Source organism: Spodoptera frugiperda, chromosome 25 (genome assembly GCF_023101765.2).
Source record: "Spodoptera frugiperda isolate SF20-4 chromosome 25, AGI-APGP_CSIRO_Sfru_2.0, whole genome shotgun sequence".
Lineage (NCBI taxonomy): Eukaryota > Metazoa > Arthropoda > Insecta > Lepidoptera > Noctuidae > Spodoptera > Spodoptera frugiperda.
In genome coordinates this window covers 10,420,413-10,443,905 of record NC_064236.1, presented here as the reverse complement: position 1 = coordinate 10,443,905, position 23,493 = coordinate 10,420,413, and the positions used below count along the sequence as shown (strand labels likewise).

Genomic DNA, 23,493 nt, shown 5'->3' with positions numbered 1-23,493 from the left:
CAATATAATAATACAGCTATCTTTAAGTATTAAGCTACAAATAAAATTGACACTTGGCATAAGTGTCAGACAATAATGTCTCTACTGTTCTCACTTATACGGATGATAAGACAGCGACACTAATAAAATTATCGTGTTACAATAATTTTTTCAATTACGGGCACTCGTGTTCATACAGACATTCGATTTATATACTTACAACTTGTTTCACAAAGCCTGCAAAGCCACTAAGTATCAGATAACTTTCAATTAAGAATGTAATTTGTATGCCACATAAGTTTATCGGACAATTATAAGGTGATGAAACAGGCGCATAATACAGTATATAGGTATAGTATATAGTGAAGTTACTTTATAGTGTCGTAGTGTAATCCTAACTTTGATGACTATCGTCTTCATCTGGTTCCTTAATAGTTAATACTTTTTACTTTCGAGTATTGTAGAATGTATTGCGTTCTATAATTAGGCGGAGTCCAGACTTCGCAAGCTGAGTTCAGAATTTAATGAACGGAGCACAAGACTGCATCCGATTTCCGAATCGCGAAAGTAGTTACTTCAATCTAAAGTGTTATGTTACTAGCATCATTTAAAACATTGTTTATAAGTTACTATATTTTTTTAAATAGAACAAGCCAGCCGCAACCCCCGGATCCGCTGTTCCTAGAACCTCAAAAGCCCTCCATAGCCTCCCAGAACCACGGCAACTTTTGTAATCCAGGTGCTTTAATATCTGATATTTATGCCAAAGCTACAGTGGATACAACCATGCAAACTGGAACACTGAACTCCACAACTGCCTTGATGTTTATGATGCATTGTCTTGGACACCGCAACAAAATAAACCAGAAGATATTATTACACGAGAAGAAAACACGATCATGTCCATTGTCCACTTCTCCCAGTGAATTTAATGCAGGAGACTAAATGAAGTGAGTCTGAAAGCACAAAAGAGACTCCACAATTGGGAGAAGTCCAGCCGTCAAGCACCACGAAATGACTTAAAATTAAGTGGGTCCTATGTGTGGGCTGTTCTACTTGTTTCCAATTAGTAACGATTATGTAGAGTTAGGAAGGATTAAAATATTCTTACCATACTATACGTATTGGTACACCATTGGTATGTCCCGTACCGTTATTCTTTGTATGTATTAATTCATAAGTCTAACAACATGAACAGTATGTAATTATGTCAAAACATCTATTTATGTGCCTGTTGTACGTGCCGAGTCAGTTGGGAACTGATTAAAATAGGGTTGTCCCGTGTGACTTTTCATTAATTTATTCCCATTCTGCTATTCATTGCTCATGGATAATAAAATAAAGTTGGAGATTGGTTTGTGTCCACCAGCTAGCCATTTGGGATTAAAATGTCATTTAACGTGGAAAAGAATAATAAAAAGCCCTTTGAAAAAGTTAATTTCTAGAATCGGGTCACAAACATAGAAAACAAAATTATACTCGAGTTGTGAATCTGCCCATTTCTGAAATTAATTAAATATACAAAGTTTTTTTTTTCTAAATAACTTGGATTTATAAATATACAATGTACCCAAGGGTCATTGACACGCACTCATGCTATACTTTAGCGGGATGGTGATTGATCTGCTGATGTATTTCACGCGTTGTTCCACGCCGCACCACTTCATACAAAATTTTCTTCAAAAGGCAACTTCAGAAAAGTTTATTTAATCAAACTTTATTCAAACAAGTTTTTAAAAAAGTAAACAGTTTTGAACTTTGCGAGGCCCTATCTTGGTTGAATAATATATTTTTCTGTTTAATGCATTGAGATTGGAATTGCATTTTGGAATATTTCTAGGCGTTTCTGCTACTCTTAGATGCACATTAATTAAAAGCATTTCAGATGTTTTCATTTTGTATGGATTTGTATGGCGGGAGCACTTTTAAGTGATTGATCAATACCTGTTAGCAAATTGATGCCGTGCTTTGAGTAATTGCGCTGGAAGCGACAGCCCTGTGTGGATAGTGGCTCAAATAGAGAGACAATAACTGATCGCGGCTGTTATGACATGTTGCTAGGCACGGCATCAGTTACCTGTCTCCAAATCTGTACTCTAGGAAGATGGGTAAAGCCGGACGGAAGATATAAAGTTACGGGTTTTAACGAAGCAACGGAAGAATGTAAATAAAAATGCAAGGATAAAAAATACCAATTCAATAGAGTTATTCGAAAATGCATTTAACTTTACATTTTTTACATTTACATTTTTTTGTACATGGTTACCTACTTTTTTAACCTTATTTGTTATACTTATATAAATAAATATTTTGATAGTCTAAAATTCCAAGATAAGAGAAATACGGAAGATAATTGTGTGTGTAGTATAATTCTAATTTCGCACGTTACGTGGAGACGACGTCATCAAATGCGACACAGCCAGCCTAGAAATTGCATATGATTAGCATCGCTACATCGCATATTGGCTCGGTTGCACATTTCCTACTCGGGCTAGCGTAAGGCGGTGTCGATGCATACGCCGTCGATGATTTCCGCTCAACTTTACCGCTAAATGTATTCTATCAATAAATGCAAATAGTTTCATTATCATATTCAATAACGCTGACAAGCGTCCGGTAGAAATAACACAAATAGCGAATAAGGTCACAGCAAATGCATTAAAAATTAGTTTATGGAAATACACAGCGCGGGGTCTTCGTGTCCAGCGAATGGTTTTAGTGCTTTAAGAGCTTCGCCGCGTTGCAAACTGCTGCCAACTGAACATTTTTATTTATTTCCTACCCATGAGCTCGGTAACGATTGTTTTAAAAGCAGCCATTCTGACGATTTTGCCTCATTCGCTATGAAAGAATCTAAATGAACAACAATGCCTATTTCAATGCCTGAGGGTTTAACTACGCCGTTTATTTAACTACCGTGTTTTAGGTTCAAACGTTTTTTTTTTTCAGGTTTAATGACAAAATCCCACGAAATTTTCTTACATTCGTTCCTATTGTAAGAAAATGGTTAACTTTAATTTCGGACTACAAAGGCTACTGTCAGACAACTGATCCCTTTTTTAAAATCTCTTTTTTAGCGAAAAAAAGTTTTATTAAGTTATTGTAAACTTTTGTAAACAAAATTTTTGAAGATTAAATTATAAAATTATTACGTTTATTTCGTTTGAGGTCATGGTTTTGTCACATGGGCTTGTGATGTGTATTCCATTAAGATTCACCGAAGGCGCGAAATGTCAACAATGGCGTTGATAAATGACGCTCTACTTTGGCAATTTTCCACTTTTACCACGTCCACTGTCTACTCGATTTGCTTTAATCTGTAAAGGAATTATGTGACATAAACGTGACAATTTCATTTGGACGAAAAAAAAATAGGCGTTTGATTGTAAAAAGTTCACGTGAACTGTTCAAGGACGAGTGTGGCTACCCGATATAAGACATCTCGACGAGAGTGCCTGATCAATCAATATATTTGAGTGATTGACCCAGTGTCATGAAAATATTTTTCCTTCATTAATTTTATTGAATCCCTGAAAGTCAGTGGCTGGCTGTTTAATAAACGAGCCTCGTTCAGGTTGAATATCCTGTCATCTGCAATCAAACTGCCTGATGTATGTATAAATAGTTCTGATCTTGATGACAAATTACGTTTTATTTCGGAATACATAACTTTTTATTGTCCTACATACACAATTGAATATAGTTTCCTAAATATTTACTACCAAAGGACACAATAGGAGACAAGTAAGTGAATATTGTCTGATTTATGATATTGTCTTGACACATATCCTGCATTTGTATGCTGAGGTGCTTAGAATACAATATGGAGACCTTTAGTAGAACTTCACAACCACATTAGGGATGAAAAAAAAACCATTGCAAAATTAATTTAGTGAATTAGATAATTTATTTAGATATGTTGCTTCGATGTCTATCGCTAATCAGGGTGTTAGATAGCTTTACGTTTAAACTCACATATCTTCCAGAATATCCATATATAAAAGTACTTTCGCCTAAATAACATACGCTCCCATCTAAATTAAGTAGGTACTATTTGTACAGTGCTCAATAAATAGGTATTTGGTATCACGGAATTAAGCAATTAGTGGTTTAAAACAATACTTATATCGCAAATCGCAATTATTAGTTGAAGCAGCAGACTCCGGAGAACCACTGGACCAGGACTATTATGATATCAAATACCATTTCAGGGAACTTCACAATTTTCAATTTCTATTCTGAAAACATCGGGAATGAAACGTTCAGTAGATATGTTGTGGTGCAAACTAGAACCGAATTTGATTATGTACTGATAATTTTAATCATTCCCTGTAAACGTATCGCACTTAATTGCGCATTGATAAATACTTCAGCAATTGTACTCCGTCAAGGGTCAGTAATCGTTATGAATTTGAATGAAGGCTAAAAGAAGGTCTAGCCTTATTTCATTTTTGTTTCTATTACGGTTTGCTTGCTAACATAATTTTCTAGACAAGACATTTATTGTTGTACTAGGCATATTATTGTGTACCTACCCTACTACACACGTAAGAGCTTACACTCTAGAGTATTAACATGTGTGTTCCTACCTACATGTATGTACCTCTATAAATTCACATAATCCAGGCCAAGGTAGACTGATAAATCTCTGATATTTTATGCACAGAAAGTCTTTTATTTATTTAAATCATGTTATTATCTAAGCGGAACGTTCCGTCCAACTGTTTAACTAACAAACTTATTAAGACTATCTGAAGTTTCCTGATAGAACGGAAGGTTTGTACAAACTCTATTTACATTGCATTCCTAATTAAAACAGAATTATGTAAAATGTTATTAAATTGTTTTTGTTATTTTGAGAAAACCGACGCGAGGCCGGGGGCGGGATTTAAATATCTGAATGTGAAAAATGAAGTGCTCCACTCATCTGCTTATGCGTGTCGTGTACTTAATATATCGTGGTTAACTTTTAATATATGTAAAAACAGAGTTTCATGTCGGATTTATTCTGCATCGAGAGCGTGCAAGCCGATTAAAATCAGTAACAAAAATTTGACAGGGCAAAATTTTTACCGTGCGAAAATTCTAATCCTGTACACATTTTTATAGTAGCGTATTCATCACGGCGATTTGATAAAATGGACTCGCATTGTATCCGTTTCACAATAAAATATATTCTCTAAATTAACAGGAGAATGTAGAGACTCGCAATGTTAGTTACAGAACTATTCCATTAACGTTCATATCGACATGTCTTTTGTGCAAAAAGGGTGAATGCTGTGAATGGTCGTTTTCCTTTGTGATGCAGATCAGCAATAAAGTTCGGGTTCCAATTAAAGACTAATAGGTAATATAATTTGGGAGTGTAGGTTGTAAACAAAGTGGTATTAGGCCGTTATCCTGAGTGGCTGAGACGTAGCACTATAAAGCACGCGTAGTATGTTCAGTTTAACGGGTTGACATGAATCCGGAGACGGGTTCGGCTCTCTAAGCATAACGGATTAAGGATTGTAAATCTTTAAGCAGGCATTGTTTGTAGTTGGCCCGAGATAGAGGACGTATTATTATAGAGTCTAGCTTAATTATTACTGCCGTCGGGGTAGCTTTATGCAAACATCTGTGTTTATTTTTTTAGTATTAAATTAGTAAATTAGTCCTAGATTTCGTAAATGACTACATTTTTGGCAATTACGAAATCTAGGACCTGACGCATTGTTTTTTTAGAAAAATAATCTTAAGTATGTAGATATCCTTGTATTACCTAAAAATACAAAGATTTTACATAAAGTATCAATTTATTTTTCATAATATAACATTAAATGGGTTCCTGAACGGAAATGGATCCCGAAACCTATTAAGTATGTATCCTACATACATATACATTTATTTTAGGTAACCTGACGAGTCCCAAGGTACCTAGTTATTTACGTACGTATTAAAATACTTTTTATTAGTCGTTGTATATGTCAAAAAATAATGTTAAACTTCCGGATTCAAAGTTACTCAATTATTTTTCTAAAACCTCAATAAGTTTTAATTTCGGAATATTTTAGGAATTCTACGAGATTAAGGGCCTTTGAATAAAGATTGTAATTTGTATGAACTATCTGTCATATAAGTTTATCGGGCACTTATATGAAGGTGGTGAAAAATGCGCTAAGATTAATTTAATATAATCTGTGCCGCATAAAATATGTTTTATTTATTCCACAGCAGCATACCCAAATGGCGCGCAACTTTAAAATATTATCCGTTTCACTTTTTAGTGTCATTAGTTATGGTAATTAATTATTAATAACCCATTTATTGAAATCTGATAATATTGTAGAACTATCGATCGCTGTGATCGGGGACGCGTCAACGATTTCATTGAATGTGCCAAATCATCCATGAAACTAGGTAGATATACCTATTGTAGTGTTAGTGTCGTTTGCCATGAGGACCATACCAAGTGTGCCACGGTGACGACACCGAGAACATATAAACGGAAACAACCATATATTTTAGTACTCGAAAATATCACCTGTAATATAAAATTTCGACAGTAAATTATAATAGATGCAAAACATGAATAGTACATGATGCAAAACTTTGGATGAATGTTAGTTACTCACGTCAGAAAGGCAGGATGGGGCACAGAGAGTTTCTAAATTTTAGAACAACACATAGACCACTTTTTATGCTGATAACGCAAGCGTCGCTGGTTGTTACTAATAACCTAGCTTAGGTATAAATACTGCTGTAATATTAGACATTTGTTTATCTAAATATGACTTTCCTTGTTTTTGACATAAGTATGAAGCCTAATAGTAATAGTATGAGACCTATTTTTTGTTGGTTTCATAAATAGGGGTTTAAAACATTAACTACGTCTAATTAATAGCCCTGTCCTGTTGGTCCAGTTTTACAGTTTTTTGAAGTGTGACGTATTTCAAGTTTAAAAAAGTCACAGAATTTATATTTCTAACGGTGTTAAGGCATACGTTCGCGGTTTTTTCCCTTGTTATGTGGAAAATACCATAAAAAACCTGTCTGATGATTTGAAACCATCACATTAAGGCGCCCATTCACGATGAGACTGATCTACGTAACGTTCAATCTATAAATTGATATATTTCACTAACCCTATTTTTTTTTACAAAAAATACGTATTTCTATGAATATAATATTTCGTAGCGGTTCTAAAGTTCTTCGAACCAGATTGTTTCGAAAGAAACATTATTTTGAAAAGACCGTAACAATATAATGTGAAATTTCTTTATATTTTTAAATAAATTGCACATTTAGTTCGGAACAAGTAAAGTTAAAAGCATTATTACCGACCGGACCACGTCGGCTAATTGTAGAGCTTTTAAATTATCTATTAGGTGCCAGAGAGCAAACACGCAAGATTAGGGCATTGTTAGACGACGGGGAGAACTAATGAGATAATAAAAAATATACGTAGCTAGTCGGTGCTGTATCTATACTGTGGTCAGCTTTTCTTATGAGGGAGGCTTTTGATTGAATGAGGAAAACATATAACAACAAATAGTTACTCGCAAAATTATTTCCTGTTATATAACCTACTTCCATTGATAGGTACCTGAGAAATATTGCTTCTGCTAATTTCCAGATCCATGAAAAAGACATTACGTTATACAATAATTGTTTTGCTCGACGGCCGATGGTTTATTGTGTTATTAAAACTGATGTTAATTATTCAGCAAGTGCCGCGCCAGGATCATTACACATGGGTATTTATCTTCCTAAAATAGATGTAACAATGGATATAATTTAACATTCGACATTTTATGTCGTGACAGATAAATAACGTTTTACAAAAGTTACGTTCAACAGCTAAAATGTTTGTACGTTTACAGCTTATAAATATTATGATCAAGTTTCATCCCGCTAACCTTTTGAAGAAATATCTTAACTTTTTTCTTTTAAGTAGGGTAGAGTCATGTAATTGCAAGCAATTTTGGGGACTTAAAAGCCAAAGTAGATTTTTGTTTTTTGCTTAAATGTAGTGTCCGGCGTAGAATAATGCCTTCGAGGGGAGACGCTAGAGAAGGCTGGGCGCGCTGAGGGCGGCGCGGCGCGGGACGAGGGCAGCCACCCTATCCGCCGGCTCCGGCTCCGCGGCTCTATAGCATTCAGTCACGAACGCGACTGCCGCGATAGTGCCACGCGTCGTACCCGCTCGTCAGTGTCGGCGTGCCGCGCTTGCAATGTGTTCGGACAAAGTTTATTCTGATCTTAAATAAAGTTTTTGTGAAAATGGAGAAGCAAGTTTGGCCAAGCGGATTTGCGAGTTGTCATTTCTTCAAGTATGTACCATTTAACGTGAGAAATAACTTTTTTTCAGAATTATCATAATTCGGTATTAGTTCCGGCTTCGCACATAGGAAATTTGTTATTTGCGAATTGCGGTATTATTGATATTGCCTTGGCGATATTTATTTTTGGCCTAAGCGTTATACTTAATTTGGAAAAAAAATATTAAGTAAGACAGACTTCGCGAATTGCATTTTTTTCTTGTTATAAACTATGGCGTTACTAACTTTGGGGAAGTAAGTTACGACAGAAGTGCTTAAAAACTTAATAAACTAAAAGGACGGATAGTTAAAGAAAAAAGAAAACTTTTTACGGCTCGAGCTATATTCGACTTATTTTTATTGTGGTTTCCGAAGCCGAGATTGGCATAACATCAGTGTATGAGGGGTTGGAATGCCGCGATACAATTTCGTACTTCTGTTTTTACACAGTTTTCTTTTTATGTTCCTAAATCTTCGTCAATCGATTACGGCTTAAAGGCGCTAACTTAGAGCGGGGAACAACAATTGTAATTGGAAAATAAATCAATTTCCTGGATCCGGAAGAATCCAATCACACAGGCCCGTCGGATGTAATAAATAAATAATCTATTAGGTATATCTACATTTGTGTACTGCGCTATAATTTGAATATCTTTCGAATAGTTTAACGGACTGTCGGAGTTTCGGTTGTAGGATGTGGATAACCACAGCTGTCAATTATTAATTGTTGTTACGGATTGAATGTACCTACTTAATAAATTCTTCCGAAACACGACTGGGTAAATGAAGTTCCAAACATCGGACGGATAAAGTAATTACAAGTACTGGTATTGTAAGTATTTGTTCAAAAGCTTTACTTATTTGTTGGTTACGATGTTATAGAGTTTCGTAAGTATTGGAGCTCGGAATCTTGGTACATTATTTACTATCTAAGAGCGATAATAGCGATTAGTTTATGAGTAAATTAGGTACTTGATGTAGCTCAAATAATTCGGATGTATGATGGAAATAAACGGGAAAATTGTGAAGGATTTATTCAGGAGGAACTCGTCTTACAAGAACTTGGTGGGATTACTAGGGGACGTCGGCCGCCGGCTACAGGCTATTTATCATGAGGTTGCAATCATAACAGAGAGCCTTTAAGATATGCAATTTAAAAGCGATCCTGGCCCCAAGTAACAACGGAACTATGTGCTATTTAGAAAAAATATTACACGTCTTAAGGGCACTGTCCCTGATATTGTTATGTTGTTAAGAAAAAGACTCAAATAGCTGTAATAATCTGAAAACCGGCAAAGAGCACAATAATAAGACCAAAGTATTTTATCTTCGTTATGATTCGTTAATCAAGTATGTAATCGCAGTTTTATTGAAAGAATAAGGCGATCGCTTCATATTTTCTGATACGAAGATGATTGATTAGTTAGAGCCTTTGTGTGAAGACCTATTCCTCTAATAAATAGTCTTTCTCAACTGGGAAAATAATATACCTATCTTTGGCTCGTATTTTCCTTTTCAACGGTGCTTGACGGGATATTTTTTTAATTAGGCATAGGTAATAATATCGTGTGGGATGATAGGTGCTACACTCTGAGGTTTGGTTCTATAGTTGGGAAATGTAAGTACTAGTACAGTTAATACTAGTATTACTTGTGTTAGGAATTAATTATATTTAATAGGTACACTGTAAATAAAGATTATTCATTAGGGTGAGCTCCACATAATATAATAGGCTAAACATGCGTGTGGCTGGACAACAAAAGGTGTGACGTTCTAGTACATTATTATATGCTTAAAAGAGAAGAAACCAACGACTGTTGTGTTTCCAGTCAGCGGGTTTTTGGGACGCGAAGTGTTGTGCATCGGGAACAACAAGCTGAAATCTTCTAGATCTTTCTTTTACCATTGTTCGCCGTTGTACTGAGACCTAAGACCCCATTGTATTTTAAACACAGCTTCAATATCTCGTACATTTTTACTATTAAAAATATCTTCGCCAGTTTCTTGGGGGATTCTTTCATTTCCGCATCAATGGATCGACGTGATTTCTTGGAAACCTAGAGTCGCGTCGGTTTATGGAGCGTAGTGTCACAGGATTTTATCAGAATAGCGAAACTTGAAGGCAATATCGTAAAAATGAATGGATTTTTTTATGTTTTATGTACAGACATTTTCATACTTCTTTGTAGTGGATGACATCAAGAACTCATTGAATGTTACCTATAGGAGGATCTGTTGATAGCAATAAGATTGGTATTTAATTATATCGTCTTAAGGGACGGAAACCCTTGCGGACAAATTCGCGGTAGTGGGATGTAAAATAGATATGTTAATAGTGGGATCGGGTTATGGGCCATACATAATATCTCACCTCTTATACATTCCCCGAAGAGGTGGGCTGATGTATCGGTATTTAAACAAATAAGTACCTACATACCTGTTTTATTACTGGAAAGAGTAATAAAGTCCTAGAATCTTGTCGACAATAAAGTAAAAGGTCTAAATAACCTACCTACTTTGACTGAGAATCGACGCTGAAATCTTGAAGCATCTCAAGTACACCCATTCGACGAACGCTTTATAAAATTTGTCAAAATCTCTTTTCGGTATCAGAATAATGTACTTACATTGAACTTTTAAATCGTCAGAATACTTGAGAAGTTGTTTTGAGAGCTTCTTACACATATAAATATTTATCAATCCCTTAAAGTATCTTCATTTGAGGATTAAAAAGATCAAAAGCAAGATAAGTACGGTCAAAGTGCGCGGAAGCCGATTAAGTACTTCGAAATTATCATAAAGTAATTACTTAATTGCAATGATCAAACATGAAAAAATAAATTTGAGTTTGTACAATTTTTGCTCATGATATTTAATGTCATACTTATATTTGCGCTTTATTTAACCTTCATGTTAAGCTACTTGATGATATTTAATGTCATACTCGTATCTGCGATTTATTTAACCTTCATGTTGAGCTACTTGGACCGCAGTCGGTGTTAAGATGGCTGTCCAGTTTTAGCATAAACGTATAATTTGCTCGATATCTGAATCCTAATGACACCTTTGTAATCAGAGGCTATGAGTCATAGCTCATTAGCCGTAAACCTGACTCGTTGGGATACCCATCTTAAATCTTAGGCTATAGGATTACCGGGGCTCCGGCTCAAAGCAGGAGAAAGAAATGGGTGGTTTTTCGTCAGTAAGAGTCTGACACTCACTCTCGCCTCATCCAAGGCGGGAGAAGCAAGATTGGTAGAATATAGTTAATTAAACCGTCATAAAAAAATATGGTATAAATGGTACTGTCAGATTTTTACTGACTGAAAACCATCCCAATGACCCGATTCTTATGTAGGTGCAAGGGTGTGGAACACATAGAACCCCTTGAGGTTCTAAAGGATCATCATCTTAGAACTATAATTACGTAAGAGCAATTCGTCTGAAGGAACTAGCTGAGAACTGCTAGGAAGAAGACGAAGATTTTGAAGACTGCTAATCACAATCCTGGATATAATTTCTCCACATAGATCGATTGTTTTTTTATGGCATATTTAGATCAGCAAACCAGCATAAGTAGTCATACATAAGGATTAGAGGTTTAAATAAATCTACACATTGATTAATTAATTTTTATTTTGATTTATAAGGCGTATAATTACACCTTTTAAATCATTTTAATTTAAATCATTAGGATTACCTGCCAAAGTATCCCAACAATTTATATTGTACCATCTTATTTACATTTTGGATTATTATAAGAAGCACTTTTTGTTACTTTAATTAAGTAATGGAGAATGATTAAAGCTTAGACAGGAAGCCAACAAAGAGTGCTTTTAAATTGCCTTCTAAAAAGAGTTATTCTTTAAAATCTTTACAATCTTTAAGTATTTTAAAAGGTCGTTTTCAATTTAAAGTAACTTTTTTAATAGTTTCGTTTAACATTGTTGTAGGTAGGTCTTAATTGTTAAACTTTAAAACAAGATTACAGGGTTCCTGTGAATTCTTGTAGATTAGTTTTTGGACAGTTCGACCCAGGAGTTGACATTGACAATTCATGGTCAGTTTTGCGAATACTCAACTAATGAAATGGTTTCTATAGATGACTAGAAATATTTTTGGAACAACCAAGAGAAAGGAGTATTATGTAATTTTGTGGTAAATTGTTATTTTCACATATTTTAAAGAGTTAACAGGTAATAAGGTTTCTCGTAAATAAATTCATCATAATATATGTATTACCACGCACTGACTTCTCGGAGGACGTGAGTACCGGAGATATGTATGTTGTACTTGTTAAAATTTTCCATAAGGTACAATTCGAGCCTGCTTCATCTAATTGCTTCACATCTTAATTGCAATGATTAAAGGCTCACATGGATACCACGAAGGATTATTTATCCGATTAATCTCTTTAATGCTATGCGTCGCTAAAACTTTTTAAAAACCTAAAAAATATCCAATCAATCCTGTCGGGCCGTTTTCGATTCAGACTCTCGCATACATAATTATAGCAATGGATTTTTGCCAGGTGAAAGCGGATTGCTCATTCGCTCATAGATAAGTCCATTTCCTGCAATCAGTTGTCAACTGGCAGGTTGTTTATGTATGATTCCCCATCAAAATGAAATATTAACGACCTGCATCCATACTTGGATCGTGAGCAATATGTTGATTGGCAGGATCAATGGGGACTTTCATTCTTTTTTGTCGCATTTGTTTGCTGCAGTCATGGGAAGGATTAATAGATTATATTCCAAATTCATTTGTTTCACGTTTTCAAGATCAATATTGAAACTTTACTTAACTGTTATTTTTAGATAAACTATAATAATAGGTAGACAAGTAACTGTATTTAGTACCTAAGTACCTAAAACAAGATTAGTGAGGATTATATAATATATGTGTTACTGTAAAAGCTCGAACTAAATTATCCGTAAATTTTAACATTTAACCGGCCCATGTTGCTAACTCTTAGGTTATTCCGGAAAATAAGTACCTATCCAGATTTACCATAGTTAGGGCTTTTGCTTTACATGCGCATATTACGTAAAATCTTATAAAAATTGCTGAACAATTTAATAAAATAAGACACGCATAGAGACCGCGACCTAGGTCAACACAGAATACTTTGTCCCTGTGATACAGATACATGGACACAACGGGAACGTTTTAAGAGGACCGTATTAAAACATACCTGAACAATAAATATAATCCAATATACCCAATATTACACAATAAAGCTTAGGAATTCAAAATTGAATTTTAAAATATAGCAGTGCACCGTTATTACAAATTTTTCCATTATAGAAAATCTTATGTCGTTTCGGAATTTAGTTAGCAGTGGGACTCTGGGGGATGAAGCAATCTAGTTCATAAAATGTTTATGTTATTGGAATAGAACGTGCACATTCTACTTTTATATTGGTATTGTACTGTAAAAGCGCATTTAAACCGACACGAAAGTCATGACGAATTATTATTAATTCGTTCATATCAATCTTATGCATGATATTGGAATTTTCCAATCATTCGTTCGTTTGAAGATCGTGTATGAGATATTAAAAGTATTTCCAAAAATCTACTACTGCATAGTCAAATCAAAATTAAAACTTCATCTGAACGTTTATTTTTGTCAACGTAGAATATTAATAATTCAACGAGCAAAATAACCACCTTTTTATTAAGGTTTTCATAATCCAATTTTGTATCTGGCATTTATTACAAAGCTGCTTTTTAGAGTTTCATTGATCATGCAAATTTTTAGGATTATAAGTCGGATTTAAAAAACAAAGCTGTTTACATTTGGTAGCCTAAACTCTACCCTTATTTCAATCGAACTTTACAGTTTATTTAAAAAGGTTTAATTTAATATCATTCAGAACAGTATAGCTACTGGTGCGAAGCAACAAAAAATCAGAAAATAGACTAGGCCCTTAAGGAAAGCTCTCTCAAAATATTTACTCTAAACAAATCTTAGGTCGAGCGAATTAGGTCTTGGGGTTGCCAGGCTGGCAATCATAACATATTATTCAGTTACTCGAAATAGCCAATTTCTATCGGGTCTAGTAATCGATATAGACGCTGACAATCTTTTTTAGAGAACATCTCTTTCTTTTGCTATGGGGTGCAAGGATCAGGAAGATTATGGTAATGTTATCGACGAACGTGCTGGTGCATAACTGGATTTATACCAGACTAACGTTTGTAGCTGTCCGTACTGAGTCCATGACGATGATCGCCGGACCGTCTTATTTGATTTTAGCTCTGCGTAGATTGGTCCCGTGCCCACGTTTTGTAAACGTCGCATAACACTAGGATCTTCCTTGTTGTAGGCACGTTTACATGATTACAGACGTCTCACTCTATATTTGTGGAAATTGTTGGTCTCTAGGTAGTTTAATAATTGGCAAATTGTGCAATTAATTCTAAATTAACTTATCATTCTTGGTAACAAACAACCGAGCTTTTGATGAAGATTAACTAACATGACAATCACTTTTTAATATTGACATCCAACTAAATCATGAGTATGGAACATAAATCTTGCCTGTAAAATGACAAGACATTCTAAGCATTAATAAAACAGAGTTTAAAACCCTATACTTGACCATGTGCACTGTAATGCACACATTTAAAAAAAAAATATAGCGACCAGACACAGCAGTATTTATGTTTTATTTTACTACTACTGTATAGATAAATGTCCTAAAATGTCATAAAAAAGAGAATCAGTGTTAATTGGCAACACTGGTTGTCAGTCGGCTTCAAAATAGCAGCGCGTGCGCACACGTCGACGACTAACATGGTAAAAATCGATTATAATACTTATTTATAATCGCTTAAACTTACGTTTTATAATGTTAATCTACTCTTGAATGTGTTTGCTTGGATGATTGCTAATATTTCAAAACGATGGCGGTAATTTGATATCGTAATATTTGTTTATTTCTTGATGTGTCTGCAAATGCACATTGCCAGCTTGCTTGCATTTCTACCTTCCCTATTCTGTGTGCATTCAAATGCACATTGCCAGATCACTTAGTAGGTAATTATAATTGTAAATGGAGGAGGCTTACGTTCAATAGCGGGCTGCAATAGGCTTATTGTATGTAATTAATAATAATGAAAGTCCATAGTAACATTTTTAATTTCCGTACAAGATCAGAGGACAAAAAATATTAGCGTTAGTCCCCAAAGCAAGAGCAGGATCTGGCGCAGAGAACATTGATTCCTCAGGAGACGAACTAACGTTTCATCGTAGTATTTCTAATCATGGCCGCAGACGTGACTCCGACACAAGCTCAGGGACTCCATCCTTACCATCTTCATTAGAAAATCTACATTGTTGTGGAGATGGGATGGCTGGTTGATGAACATGGGTGGTTTTCTGATTCAAAGTTATTGGTCCAGACGGAGAGTCTAACGTTGTAAAAACTTCACAGAATTCATTCTCTTCATCTGACAATAAATGCCCAGGCATCTATTCTCCACCAAACGGAGTCAATTTCCACTGGCTCCTACTTTCCGAAATGTACCCGTTCCAATATCGGATCATCTTGAGCTTCTGGGCGTAACTCTCTCGCCAACGCTAAACTTCGGCTCTTATATAGAGTCGAAGGCGCATCTGGCTGGTAGGAAGTTAGGCATCCTCTCGAGGGTGAGACGGTACTTCACACCGAAACAACTGCTGAGCCTGTACCAAGCGTAGGTTCGGTCATGTATGGAGTACTGTTCTCACCTTTGGGACGGCTCGGCCAAATACCAGCTGGATGCGCTCGAACACATTGAAAGGCGTGCCAAGAAGCTTATCAATGATGATGCGCTTGTGGAGGCCCGGCTTCAAAGTCTTGAACACAGGCGCAAGGTGCGACCTTGCGCCTTTCCGTTTTTTACTGGATACATTTCGGAGAGTGTGCGGGGGAACTGCATAACTTGATTCCTCCTAGTCCTTTCCATCATCGAACCACAAGACAATCGGCGAGGCGTCACCGCTTCATGGTAGATATCCCACCCACTCGCACGAAGCGCTTCGCTTCAAGCTTCCTTGTGCGAACTGCTAGGGAGTGGAACTCCTTGCCGGAGTCTGTTTTTCCTGGTGGGTATAACCTGGGTGTCTTCAAAGCCCGAGTGAATAGGTTGCTTATGGGCAGACGTGCTTCATCGTAGGCCGCATCATCACTTACCATCAGGCAAGATAGCGGCCAAACGTCGGCCCATTTAGCATAAAAAAAAAGATTATCACACAAAGTAAAATTATATTTACTTTGTGTGAGTAATTGTTGAGATTATCACACAAAGTAAAATTATATTTACTTTGTGTGATAATCTCAACAGTTACTATCAGATTTTGTAGTAATTACGCGACTGCGACTCAAATTGTGATCTCAAATATAACTTATGTGATTCTTAAAGACTTGTTAAAATAATTAGTGTTAAGAATATTATTCCTCAAACATTTATTTTTATTATAAACTTGGATTTTTATTTTTCATGTACTACAGCAATGTGCATTCTGGGACACACACGCTTTTTTCCATTGTTATTCAGACCCCTTGGCAATGTGCATTTTAAGACACATGCAATATTACAATAACTATAGACGTAGGATTTTTTTTATTATTTTTTACAAGTTACTTGCCCATGTCAAAAACAGGGTAAGAAAAAAAAATTAAAAAAAAGCACCTAAAATTCTTTGCCAAGTATAGGGTTAATTATCCCATCTATTAAGGTAAACGGTTTCATTAGAAGTCAATTAATTATATGACACGCGTAGGGAAACTATTTAGTAAGTCATTAACGAAAACCGAAGTCTAGGGTCTCTTAAAAACTTTGACCTTTTATTATCCCCGTTTTTAAAGAGGTCCGTAACTCAAGTATCTGCGTTAAGATTCGTGATCTATCTGTCGTTAGTAAGAAAAGCTCTGTAATGGACTATCTATATTATACTACCTACATATATAACATCACGTCTGTATTCCTATGAAGCTATAGTTAGTAGGTAGAATAGTTTGTCCTTTTGGTAGTTTTCTTCAATTATATTATTAGTTCCATGTAATAGGAAGCGAGCCTATTGCTAATGGAACAAATTAAGATTCTGTACACAAGCCACGGAATTGATCTGTACACACTATGGTCGTGCCGAAACTAGTTTTGTTTTTCTTGTTTTTACAAAACATTGTTTTAGTCTTTACACTTGGATTGTATAAGGTTTGTTTAGGTACACAAACACTTGGACCCGGATTTGTGGATTATATAAATTGTTGTACCGGTGGAATCGAACATACACGTTGTTCAATGAGTCGCCCGGGCGGGCACTGAGTCAACCGTGCAGCTGAAGACTAAGCGTTTGACGTTTCTTTTATGTGTAGACAGGACGTCGAGGCAGTCGAACATGCTTTGTCTAGATAAAAGATGTACAGCTTATCATAATTTTACCAAAAGCGTGTGAGGTGCATGTAAATTCTTTCTCCAATAAATAGATGAACACTGATCGTCTCCAAAACTACTGACAATATTTCCACCACCAAACAAAAGTAAAGATAAATGAAGTAACAAAAAACTATCACTCAAATAATATGTATATATTAAAATATATTAAAAAAAATATTTTTTGTAAACAAACCAAACGCGCTCATTTTTATTATTATTAAATGAAAATATCTTTTACGATACAAAGTTATCAGCAGTGGATGGCGTGTTCACCTTACATGTGCCGACTTTATACTCATTTCTTACGACACCCATGAGAGGATACGTCGTTAGTGAAAATAGAATTTTCGGTTTCGATTTTTCTATCAGTTAATGTTCGTGTTTACGACTTTGACTGGATTTATAACAAATAAAATATTGATGTTACCATTAGTACTTTTTAAAATGACAAAATATTGTAAATATCAGCGAGAATATAACTAGAATATCTTGCTCAAAAAGCCAGTGGAAGTGCTTTCTAATATGCAGCGATTTGAATAGGTGGAGTGATGGCATAGAGCGGAGTGGTGCGCGTCGGGGCAGGTACAATATAGGAGGGAACATTGTACCGGTATATCCCTACGGTGTTTGCCTGCGCTCTTGGCTGGGCTGTGCCTGCGGCGCGGACAGTCTGGGCACGTAGAGGTATTACTACATTGTTGAATATGTTGCCACCCAGCGCCGGCTCTCCGGCCCACCAAACAATGTTACTCACACAACAGAAATAACAAACACGACACGTCTTGCGGCGCGCGCCATTCTACCGGCTCTTTATCGCAACAAACTTTGTTATACCGACATTTTACACAATTTTGAAACAATTTATTATAAGGACAAAAGAATTATACAAGTCGTTATAATGTTTGGAATTTCATTGCCGGGGTGCGCTCTGCTAATTCTGATAAAATATGGCTTAAGCAAAATATAAAGTTGTCAACAACTCATTCTATCTAGTTACTTAACACTCGTAAGAAGAATAAGACTTCCTACTGATAAAAGAAAGTAAACTAAGAAATTAATGCAATGTAAATAAATTACGCAATATCCACTGACATTTTGCAAACACCTCAAAAATTACAATTTCAAATATTCCTTATGCATCCTGCATAAAATTGGATACCAGGGAAGTTTCCAAGTTGGACTTGGAAAAGAGAAATGAAAGGAAGGGCGAGATACTATGAAAGTAACAATAAATTACGTCGTAATTTAAATAAACGAATGCAAAGATATACACAAACATACTCGAGGAGAGGAGGCAGGCCGTCTGGTGTCTATCGATTGTGCGTAGGCTGGATACTACTTACAAAATATTGGCGAAAGTAAGGTGATAGGTCAACTTCAGTTAGATTGAAACTAGAAAAGCGACGGCGGCCTATGACTCGGCAGGTCCCAATATTGCCAGTCACACTCGAATAGAATACCTAAATTTGATTATTTTGATGCGTCGTAATAAATGGACGGGCCTGTATTGAGGTTTTATTAGATTTCGATTCTTTCATACATCTATGAATAAACTTTCTGACGGACGGGTTTACACGCAGTTTTTCTAATGTATCCAAAATTCTCCACCAGCTCATATTTTAAGCCTTTTGACAAGTAGATGTAGTTGTAAGTGTCAGTGTTCGTGTGTTTACAAAGTACATAGATATATTGGCTCCTTAAATATGACGAAACCTTTCTGTTACACGTCGTATAATGGAGGTGAGAAGAACACTTTAGAGTTTACGTTCCCTCAAAGAAAGTGTATGAGGTCAGATCTCAGCTCTCACAAATTGCACAAGCATTATGATACCACTTATCGTTGGCCTGCCTAACCTCCGTCCTTTCTGAATTGTCTTTATCGTTTCGACACTACGGTTTACCACCCGAGCGGTAACTGCCAATCGACCTTCATACATAAATTTGGCATCCTCCTAACACTCGGTTTCAATCTGCATACTACGATTTGACGGCGCTGCGTTATTGATGACTCGGCAGGATTGCAGGCAGCGATAGAACACCATGCATTTTTTAATAGCAATTTGTAATCCATTTAGCTATTGCTGCAATCCGGTTGACGGTATTCAAAGCGGGATCGTTCTCAATCACTAATTCAGGCTGGCGACAGTCGCCATGTTCTTGTTGTTAAAATTAGCTCGTTTGTGTTTGTTAAAAAAACTACCGTACGGTAGAAGTTTTAAATCAATGTACTGTCCCTACTATATTATTGGCAAACAGTTTGGTTACGATAGATACCTACACGTTATTATACATTAATATTCAAGTAAATAGCTTATTTGGGGCACACAAACATGTTTCACAGAAAATATCCCATTACCTTAGCTACAAAAGTTGAGATTCTGTTAAAAGACCCATCCATTACGCTCTAGTTTTTTTTTATATAAAGTTTATGTAACAAGGAGAATTTATAAGTTGACTAAAAGGAGACAGGAGCGCGCCTTCTTGAAATCAAAATATCACATTCTAATAAAATTAGGTAGCAGAAAATTAACTAAGAATAGTAAAAATATCTAGTTACCATAATATATTTTGAATCGATTTCAAAAAATAAACATTTTCGTTTTTGTTTAAAATTTACCATATGGTTTGATTCGGACCCGCGAATTTGTTGTAAAAGTATTGATTATTTTCATTTGCGACGAATCATAGAGGGTATTAAAGATGAACCCCTGTTTAGTCACCCCTTCTCTGGAACCCTACAGACCGTGGGGTTCCCTGCGCTTACACTTATGAGGGGTGCCAGTTATACGCACTACGATTCACAAAACTATCTGCGTTCAATTTGATGACGCCATTTTTATTGCGTTTGATATTTCCTTTGTATTTTACACTTTGTTTGAGTGTCGTCCTTGAAAATATTACCTAATCAAAATTATATTGTTAGGTGTTTAAACAAATATATAAAATTTTGTTACGTTGAGATCTGAATTTAGCATAAACCTAAAATTAAACTAAATTAAACAAAGTACCGATATAACTGAATTGACCGTATCTAGTCGTAATTGTCAAACGGTGTCTAATCAAAGTTTGTCTTGTTTCTGCTAATATTAAATTATGGATACCTACTGTGAATAAATACTAAATTGATGTTTAAAATTCAAGGAATAAAATAAAAAACTTTTGATTATTTTAATTCAAAATAAAAATAAAAGAAAGGTATGTTGAGTAAATGAGACAAGACGAAATGTGTCAGAGCTTTACGGATCTGTCAATGATTAGACTCGTTCACATTTTGAAATGATCATCATTATCGTATCAGATACAAAATAGTCGTTCACTGTTAAAGGACCGGTTGGAGGCGATCTGCCAACAACATCTTTTGGCATAAATAGAGATAAAATAGTTCATCATCGCGCTTATGATAATGGACGATGATCTCTCTCGAGCATACAATCCTGAAGCATGTTGCTAAATGCATGACTAAAGTGTACAATAAAGACGAGGAACGTAAAACAGCATTTCAAAACCTGAATCATGAAAGTAGCGTTAGGGGGATAAAAGCAACATAAAATGTTACAAAATTCACATTCTAGAAACCTTGGGTTCGCCAGACGCCTGAACATTGTCGCTTGGAGTACGTTGTGATCGTTCAACACTTCTTGAGGTGTACAATGTAAACTTACTATCTCGTTGTGTTCCCGTGACGCGTAACTTAGTATATTTCGCGTAAAACATCCTCTACATACTTCTCTCATATTAAATGATACCATAATAGTGACAACTCACATAATTAAATATGTCCTATTCAATAAAACAAAGATTATTCGCAGTCGGTCGATTGATACGGCTCTTCAAAAACTATTCTCACGTTTGTATTGAGTTCGTGTGTATGTCCATAAATAAATACGGTACAGAAAATTAGTTAAATTGAGAAACTTTCCGTTTTTAAGATTGCCTAAGTTAAGTAAGTTGAGCTGAATCGGTATTTAAGATTCTGAGAACCGATACGAGCTCAAACTCTAATCAAATTATTCAAATGCTCTTAAAAAAGTTTATGAGCTCTTAAATCCATGGAAGTGTTTAAAACAGCAGGAGCTTGTGAAAGTTTGAGAAAGGTGATATTAAACAAAGGGAACAGAAAAACACAGGTCGTTGTTACGAGTTTGGATTCTTCTTATTGTAGGAAAGAAGTAGGCTAAAGATCTGGATATAATGATGCCCTCGGCCGCTAGTATCAACTCACTGAAAAGAAACTTGTGTAAATCGCATAGTGGAGCTACCTTAATGGTGGGACGCCGAACTTTGTGCCGAGGCGTCTTCCGTCTTGGAGTTTCGTGAATAACACAAGATACAGCCGGCAGAACGGCTTCACAGATTTTTAGAGAATAAAGCGATTTATATTTACCAGCCAGTTTCACTCCCCAAGGTTTAGTACTATCTACGTATTTACTATTCTCGGGAGAGAGTACCCCTAGCGGTGGGTTCTGATGAAATATGCATTCCACTAATCGAATGGGATATTATAGACATGACACACGAGCGCCTACATGTTTGTTTATTATCTCGATGCCTGTAATGTTTGGTGACATTTTGGGAAGGTACTTAATGTTTCTGTATAATATGGGTGTAGCATTAATTACGGTTGCTGATGGATACCAGGGCCGGTTATCACAATACATTCTATACCTTTTATAGTTGAGTTTGTACACCCTCGCAATCGAAGAATGAAGTAAAGCAATTATTGTTATGACAGTTGTTACCTGATAATTAAAAATCAAACTTTAAATCTAAAGAAAAGTTAAATGCTCAATCAGTTTAATATAATTAAGTCGATGAAAGAGAATTATAATTTGAAAAGAGTTGTAAATTGTTTCACAAAGTTCCCACGTAATATTCATTTTTACTTTGAAGTTAAATTTTTGTGTAGAAAATTACTCGACTACGCTTTATTACACACAGTCAATGGAATGACCTTCGGTTACCTCAAAAAAGGTATTTACCTACAATAGTTTTGTCAGCCAAATTATCAACAATTTTCTATTACGTAGGTATGTAATCTTCAAACAAATAAATTGAGAGAAAGATAAAAGTAGATTTAAGCAGGTCTTATCCCATAAAAGATGTGAGTTGAGGGAGTCAACTGAAGGACCCTTTTTTAACCCGTCGAATGTAACGTCAAAGGCTGTCAATTTGTTTCAAATGCGCTTATGCGCGTATGTCAATGCATTATTTCAAGTCTTTGTTCGTTGCTTTCTATAAACATAAATTGGCTTGAGGGCATACTGGACGATTAGAGCAATGTTTCAGACTAAGGACAAAGTTATGCAGAAATAGAACGCTCGACCACTTAGAGTTATTGATGTCCAGACTCCTTAGCAATGCGCCTCGAGTGCTTCCGAGAGTGCATTAGAGTTTCGGAAACAATTTTCTTTCTACTCTATCACATCTCCGAAACTGCAATACTTTTATACTAATAGAATTGCACACAAAAACGTAACCTTCTTATTTTTTTTAAATCTGCGGTTTCCAACAAATATCTTTAACAGTAAGATAAAAATGTTATCCACTTTACAAGGATACGTCGTGTACCCTCGCACATATATTATTTAGACCCTGATTGTATAGAGTATTGGTACTTAATATGCAAATATTGACGATAACGGATAGCGTGAACATTAGCAGACGAAGTCGCGAGCTCGTGACAGTTCAAGTTCAATAGCGCTCGTTAGTATTTCAAGCTGAGTTAGTTTTACAAGTGAGTTCACTCGACCTGAACCATACAATAATGTTAACCCGAGCATCT

The 23,493-nt window shown here is 35.6% G+C and overlaps 1 protein-coding gene across 2 annotated transcripts in view; it reads left to right on the top strand.

Moving 5' to 3' along the window:
• The first annotated feature begins 8,128 nt into the window (after positions 1 to 8,128).
• LOC118265290 (carboxypeptidase N subunit 2) overlaps positions 8,129 to 23,493 on the top strand; it is a 50,201-nt gene continuing 34,836 nt past the window's right edge. For both annotated transcript variants that reach the window (XR_004782737.2, XM_035578102.2), the window contains exon 1: positions 8,129 to 8,291. Coding sequence is in view for 1 of the 2 variants with exons in the window: in XM_035578102.2 (XP_035433995.1) it covers positions 8,242 to 8,291 (50 nt within the window). In the remaining variant the exon portion in view is untranslated. The remainder of the gene's footprint in view (positions 8,292 to 23,493) is intronic.